A 7,810-nucleotide genomic window follows, 5' to 3' on the forward strand; every position below is an offset into this window, starting at 1 on the left:
ATATATATATATATATATATATATATATGCGCTTTTGTGAACATAACACGTCTTGGTAATAGGGTTTTTATTGAAGATCATTGGCTTTTTCTTGTTGAAATGATATCTGACATAAATGGATATTTATAGTTTGTTCATTTCATCTCACATATTTTACTGGGACTTATGATCTATTACGGGTCGTGGTTTTGGATTTTACTCAATCTACTTCACTTTGGGAAACTGGGCAGAGTATCATTAACCGTAATACTTAGATTTCGACTGAAAGCTGAGTACATCAACACTTGTACTTAGTAAATGGACTAAATTAAGTTATATCCTGTGTATCTTGATAGAATTGACATTCTCTTTCTTTTGTCGTGTATTCTATAGAGTTTGTTTAATTCTGATGTTTCGATAACTAACTGTTAATTGAAAAAAAATGTATATTTAATTAGTGACACCATGAACCTTCATGAGCTTGTGTGATTGTTTGTTTCTTTGGGTTTTTTTCATTTGAAAAATTTATTTTAATCAGTGCTAGTGACGTTTATCCATAGTATATGAACTCGAAAACACATTGAACCATATCTTCATATTTAAATTATGTGAATTGAAATTAATTATTTGTATAACTATTCTCTTGTAAGCGTTTGTGTAATTATTCATCTCACGAGACAACCTTCTACTAAGGTTTTCTTTTTAAATTTGTGACGAACTAACTGGAATACCATTGAAAACCAGGCCAAATAAATAAATGGTTGTTTCTTTTTAGTTTGAGACTTTTCAGAAGTGCTTATCGTTTATGATAGAATCTATCATTGTTGTATGCCGACTTACTGTGTTCTACAAGTATCGTTTGGTTATTGTGAGACGTGAAGTTGTGGGTTCGACACCGTGTAACTTCTCGTATATATGTGTCAATTGATAGCTCAGAAGTCGCACACTGCAAAATGAAACAACTATCTTTACTTTTCAATGGTTCATTCTGCAGCAGTCGATGATATCGTATTTTGTTGGTTGGTTTTTTCTACTTATATATATAGCGTAGATGTAATGATTAGATAAACTAACTACAGACTTTTCTATATTCCACTAAATTTGATTAGGAAATGTATGACGAGATAAAACTTTAATTAATACAATAATGAATAATCATTATTTCCCTTTGGCTTGTTCAAAGTTTAATGTAAATTGTGGGCAGTTTTTTTTGAAAACTCGTGTACATTTATATCAGCTTGAAAGAAGAATGAATTCTTGCTAGTGCAACACATCGACCATAAAAATTGAGATTCTAATTGTATATGAAAGTGGATGTATCTGTTCACATTGTTTGTTTGTTCTTTTTCCATTCCTAAACGTGGTTCTTCATTAATATTGACATTTCAATGGCGAATAATTCAGTATGTTAGCTTTTTCAAAAACACACTAACTTTACAGAGATCCATTTGAATTTGTTTTGTTTTAACCCGATAATTGAATACAATCAAACGAAATCATTCTTGAAAATATTTCTTATCTGCACATGTATATTTACGTGAAATCTATTGGATCATTTCAATATATGTAATTGTAGTATTGATATCAAAAATGACTGACTTTGTGTAATACTCGACAACTATTTAAATGTTTCATGTGTTTCTAAAATATTTGAGCTGTAGTTTTGAACCCCACTGCACGTGTCAAGGTTTTGACAATCATGCTTTTAACATTGGTTCTTACATAGTAGATATAATTCATAGACTAGTATGAAAGCTTAGTTCTATTTTGTCAAGCGTCATTTTCATCATAGTTCAGCAAATGAATCTTAAAAATGAGGAAACAATATACATTGACTTATATTATTCTTTGTACGCCGTGGTCATATATATAATTGTATGGGGCACTACTTTGTTCAGTAGATACGCTGAGATTACAAGAAATTTATTCCCGCACAATTCTAGCCTATCAATATTTATCCCTTCCAAAGTACTTCTTATTTGTCCCATCTTCCAGTTCCTTGTTTAAGAACTCCTGGTAGTTGGTAGGATCGTCACGCACTTCGTTATCTCACACTCTTCGTGAAGTGCGTACATAGATAACTTACCTAAATCCAGTTTATAAAAATAATCATCCAATAGTAAATCTACGACTGGAATCACAAATGACCATACATTCGATTTTCCATCAAAGAGACAGCTGAACTTGACTTCTATCGTCCTTACATTCTTGATAGGCCATACTGTGTTCATTTGAAAAGTGTCGTTTTCCTCAAATTGTTACCTTTATGAACATCCTATGAATTTGTTCAGCTGATATCTTAATATGATGATAATGCTATTTTAGAGATATACTCTAGAATTTTTAAGTCACTTTAATTAAATACCAACAAAATTCTATCTTCAGTTTAAACTCGCATCAATTATTCAATATTCTAATCATTTTTTTACTTTATTAGGGGTAATAGTTAACTTTTTTGACACATTGACTCTCCTGTTTTTATGTTGTTCTTGTCTAAAACTATTTTTCTTTCTCTTTTCTTTCATCACCTTTTATGTTTGGATTTGATTTTTTTATACTATTCGAAACAAATACTACATCTAATCCCCCACCAATCCACAAATTTGCTGCCCACTTCACCTCTCCCAAATCGTTTTCGTCCATCCATACTATTGAAATATTCAATAACAACAATAACTAAACTACTACATTCATAATTCCTAATCTTTTTTTGATTTTGAACTAACAAATAATCTTTTCATGCAATGTGTATGTGTGTTCAATGCATTTATGTGTATCTCTGCGGGCCTCTATTCATTTGCTACCCGTAACCTATTCGTCTTTACATCTGTCCTATATAATATACACCTTTGTTGTTGCTCTGATAACACCTTTTTGTCACATAAATTATGTTTTTTAACTCTGTCGTCACTGTATCTCTACGTCTATATCTCTCATTTATTCATCTATTTATTATGGGATCACTTATTCTTTTATTGTGTGTGTATTCACAACTTTTAACTAATATTTATTAGATGACAATATTATTCAAAGTAATGTGAAAGAAGACATAAAATCCAATCAGAATTATTATGATCATTCAGCTAAACTAAACGATGACATTTATGAATTTCCTGATAGAGTAATTGTAATACCACAAACGGAACCCGTCGATTCGACAGAAATATTATTAGATGAAACTTATTATAATAATATGTTAGGTGATTTACTACAGGGTCGTTCAATATTAGAACCATTGACACCTATACCGGAAATATCTGAATATTCGACAAGATCGTCTGTAACTAGTATAAACCCATCGAAAAGTTGGCAAAGTAGTGATTTAAGTCCTTCGGAATCGATTGAAATTCGTCCTGGTGGTGTTATTGGCGGTAGTACTGCCACTAATGTATCACGTCGTCTATTGCATCCGTTCTTACATTCAAATCGTACATCACATGAATCATTCAGTGGTCCACAAAAATCATTCAAAAATCCAGCTCTCTCTGTACATAGTATATCATCTATTCATTCTGAACCAGATCGTATTCGACGTTCATATGAAACACATTCTATGGAATCTCCAGGTCAGGATTGTTATATGGATTTATCTAGTTCATTACGTACACATAGCAGTCGTTCATCATCGTTAGCCGAATTTTTACGTTTGGAAACATCTTGTGATGGTAGTCGTGGTGATCTGTGTGTCGATGATGTTGATAATGATGATGATAAACGACTTTGTGAACATGATCAAAGCTTACATGATCTTATTCAAAGTATACAAGAATTACAAAAACAGCATTTAGATGAATCAACGGGTTTAATTACACCACTAAGTGGTGATGAGGATAGCTCTAGTAGTCGTTTAGCTATTGGCTCCAGTGATATTGATCGTCAAATAGGTGAATCAATTAGAAATGCAGAATTAGAGTCATCGGTGCCATTATTATCTGCTTCCTCTTTACCACAAGTTAATACTACATCTAAATCAGAGATGCAACAATTACTACAACCAATATATATGAATAGTTCTAGTTTAAGCTCTTCGGCACCACAGCCATCACCACCATCAACAACGACAGCAAAATTGCCTGTGGGTATCATCTGTACAGTTAATCCGTATTTCTAACAATTAGTCTATTACTGTTTATTCATCAATCTGTAAAATGTTTTAACCATAAACTTGATGTATTAGGCTAACAAACTGCTTGCTACTTATGGTTGTTGTAATGTTTGACCTATACATACTAATGTATTTAGTATTTTTTCTCTCTATTCGTTTTTTTCATCATGTAAGTACCAGTGATTATCTATTTTGCGGTGTTTTTTTTTGCCAATCAGTATACGATTGTTTACATTGTTCCTACGATTTTTAATTTTTATTATCAACACTGCTTGAGTTCACAGTTGTATTTCTAGATAGATATGTTGACTAGACTTCTCTGAAGTTCAGTGAAGAACCAACTGGGACTTATTATGTGTTAACTGCTTTGCACTAATTCATATTTCATTAGCTCATACTGGAAACTTTCAGTTCAACATTAGTAAGCACGTTATTGTTGAATCATTTGGTAAAAACTAACTCCGTGTCTAAAAACACTACTATCATATTATCAATACAACCAACTTTAACTGAGTAATTAATCCACGAATTTCCATCATTCCTCTTTGAAACCATCCAACCAATGTTAATACTACTGAAGTATCATTCGATATGAAGATGTATTAGATTCTTAAGATCCGTTAATTTGTGTAGATTGTCCTAAACTAATTGAAAATATCTATTAACGACTGACTGTAATGCATTATTTTATGTACAAATAAGATCTATCTTCGATATCAATTACAAGAATAAATCTGGTTACCAGGTTTGATTTTATTTATTTTTAAAAAGTTTATCACTATTTGTAGCATTCTGCTGCTGGGATTATTATTATTACTTGTCCCAATCTGTTCAAGGTACTTGATACTAACATTGTTTTCACAAAATTCTCACTTGCGTCAATCCTCTTTTTAGAATAATCATGATTGCTTTGTCATGGATTTAACTTTTCTTAAAAATAGGAAGTATTTCTTTTTATGTTACATGAAAAGAGAGTTCTCCGCGTTTGTGATGCTAGGTAGTCGACAGAAAACCGTTGAGCTAGGTTTCGTGCTAACTGACACGCGTCAGCAAGGTGTACCTGTTTATCCTGATGGATTAGAACCTGCGTCACTCAGCTTCAGTATTTAAAGTTGCCACTGAGTTATTCTGTCAGTGACTGACCTATAGACTAATGTCTATAATGTAACAACCGAATCCGATTAGGGCTGAAGGACTAGAAAAATATAACATTGGTCACTTCTCAGCAATCGCTCAGTTGTTTTCAGATTGTCTTTTGCAAAGTTTGAAAAATAGAAGGTTAATCGACTGGCTAAGCCTCATTTGAACTATATTATTGTTAGTGTTCATTGTGTTTCATTAGCGGGTTAAGTGGATTTCATAGTGTTTGTTTTACATACATGGGGAGAAATCTCATCATGAGCAACAGTTCAGTTACTATTTATACTTCCCTCTGAGCTACAAATTGTTAACTAATATTGCTATACTAATGTTATGTTTACTTATTTAACATTTTTAAGTTATATTATATTTGAAATTTTAGTGTTTAGTATTAATCTGTACTCATATATGTAGTCGCATGTTATTTTGACAAATATTTATACAAAAGCATACATGTATTTGTTGCAGAAAATAAGCTAGACGTGTTTAAGGTTTTATGCAGATGTATATATTTCAATAAGTTTTCTCAGCAGGATCTTTCGTATACAGTTCATTGACACGTCTTGTATTAACACAGTTGAGACCCCTTATGTCTGTCTTTTGAACATTCATACTAAGGTCTAAATAATTGACTGCTTTCCTTTCGTCTGACGGTTACCTACTTACTGCTGTTACCCGTCGTGGAATAGCGTACGTTGCCCATCATGATTCTCCTTGGAACTCTGTCCTGAACAATCCTTTCTAGTTGTTGTCAAGTATTCGTTCTCCATATGTCTACCTCCAATTATTGCTACAATATGTTCTTTAGTGTGCCTCATTTCTTTTGGTCCTCAGAACTCCAAGTTATGGCTTGCCTCATGATGCAATTTGTTGGTTTCCTCAATGTATGTTCTACCCACCTCTAGCGTCTTTTCCTAATTTCCTCTTCAGCTAGAAGTTGGTTAGTTCTTTGTCACAGTACGTTGTTACTGATGATATCCGACCAACCGACCTGGAGTATCTGGCTTAGAAAACTGCTTATAAATACTTGCACTTTTTCGATTATGGTTGTAATAGTTCTCCGAAATTCATCCCCATACAATAGAACTGTCTTGACGTTTTTATTAAAGATTCTGACTTTGATGTTGACTGACAGTTGTTTTGAGTTCCATAATTCATCTAATAGTACCTAGTTATTAATAATATACCAACTTCACGGAGATTAGACAATAGTAACTTTGCCTTGTTTAATCGTTATCATTTAATCACAAGACTAATTTGTTTTTACTTTTTTCATCAACATCTTCATAATTTTATGAAGTAATATTATGTAATAATTCTTTCCCTTGTTTTTTTCATTCCTATCCGGATATATTTAGGTGAGTGAATGACTTGAGGAATATTTATACAAGTATGGGTGTGGTACACTGTATCAAACCATCCTGTTAATTGTTCAGTGTATCGTGAATATATATATATATATATATATATATATATATATATATATATGCCGTATCGTGTCATGGTTTCCCTTTCTACGTTACTTACACCGTTTTTCTTTTTTTCGATTTCAAATACTTTATTGAACAACTATTGTTATTACTAGCACTCACAGTGTTATATGAACGAACTATTCGTATTTAGTAGTAATAACCATAGCTTTATTTATATTTTGATATAAAAAAAGTTTTGTGTGTTTATCTTTTCTGTTTCGAATGAATCGTTTTTTTTTCTAAAAGAGAAAACCACAGCTGAACTTTGAAGCAAAACAATATTATGGGAGGAAAATATCATACAATTGGAACTAAGTTTTCATTGCGAACTGTTGATGTTGATGATCCTTTATCAAAAAGTTTATTCGTTCATTTGTTATGGAATAGTTTTTTTATATAAATATAGTTTTATAGACGTGAACGCATATCACAGACTTGGACTAAAGACTGTTATTTATATTCTAATTTTTCAAAAACCCTTCCCGTATATTTTTCTGGTTGCCTACTATCTCTTCTTGTTTGTAATAATGAATACAAGTAATGTTGTTCAATCCAATCTTACAGTTAGTCGATTTTTTTGTTCTGAGCATGTCTACTCGGAAGCATTGTTTGTTTTTTGTCTGTCACTAAGTGGAAAAAAACCTTGTAAAAATTGTCACTCAATTACGTAGTCCTATGCACTTTCTTCTGTTGTTTATTGTTTTTTACGTTTGAAGTCACTGAAACAAAAAAAACACAACCAAAAAATGGACTCAATGTTCAGTATATTTTCTGTATTAGTTATATCAGCTACAATTGTTTTGTGTTTTTTTCTTACATCTGTTCGTTTGTTTTATATAACGTTTTTCCGCATGTGTATTCTATTTCCTTTCCTGTGTTTAATTGTTATTTGCGTGTTGCAAATTCTTTAATAACACATTTGTTACTACTGCACAATTATTTTTTAGCAATTTCGCTTTGTGCTTCGTTTAAGAATTAATTAACAATCATTATATTTATTTACTTTCAGTCTTTATAAATTGTTCTGTTCGGTATTACTATAGTATATACGTTTTTTATCTCGCTCCCTCTGTGTATGCTACGCGTTATCACCAATTGCTATTGTAGTCATTAT

General features: G+C 31.8%; 2 protein-coding genes across 2 annotated transcripts in view; both read left to right on the plus strand.

Annotated features, from left to right (window-relative positions):
- Nucleotides 1-4,090, plus strand: part of Smp_198660 (hypothetical protein) — a gene marked incomplete at both ends in the record, with an annotated part of 4,823 nt that extends 733 nt beyond the window's left edge. The window contains one exon of the mRNA XM_018800082.1: nucleotides 2,994-4,090. Coding sequence (XP_018653931.1) covers nucleotides 2,994-4,090 — 1,097 coding nt within the window. The remainder of the gene's footprint in view (nucleotides 1-2,993) is intronic.
- Nucleotides 4,091-6,768: 2,678 nt separating this feature from the next.
- On the plus strand, nucleotides 6,769-7,810 carry Smp_031350 (hypothetical protein). The gene has a single exon (XM_018800083.1). The coding sequence runs from the start codon at nucleotides 7,032-7,034 to the stop codon at nucleotides 7,365-7,367; it is 336 nt and encodes a 111-aa protein (XP_018653932.1). The 5' UTR covers nucleotides 6,769-7,031; the 3' UTR covers nucleotides 7,368-7,810.

The sequence above is a fragment of the Schistosoma mansoni genome, chromosome W (assembly GCF_000237925.1).
Source record: "Schistosoma mansoni strain Puerto Rico chromosome W, complete genome".
Classification (NCBI taxonomy): Eukaryota; Metazoa; Platyhelminthes; class Trematoda; order Strigeidida; family Schistosomatidae; genus Schistosoma; species Schistosoma mansoni.

What these genes read in the sequence shown, in the direction of transcription:
- Smp_031350 (XM_018800083.1), top strand. Translation starts at nt 7,032, where the DNA reads ATGTTGATGATCCTTTATCAAAAAGTTTATTCGTTCATTTGTTATGGA.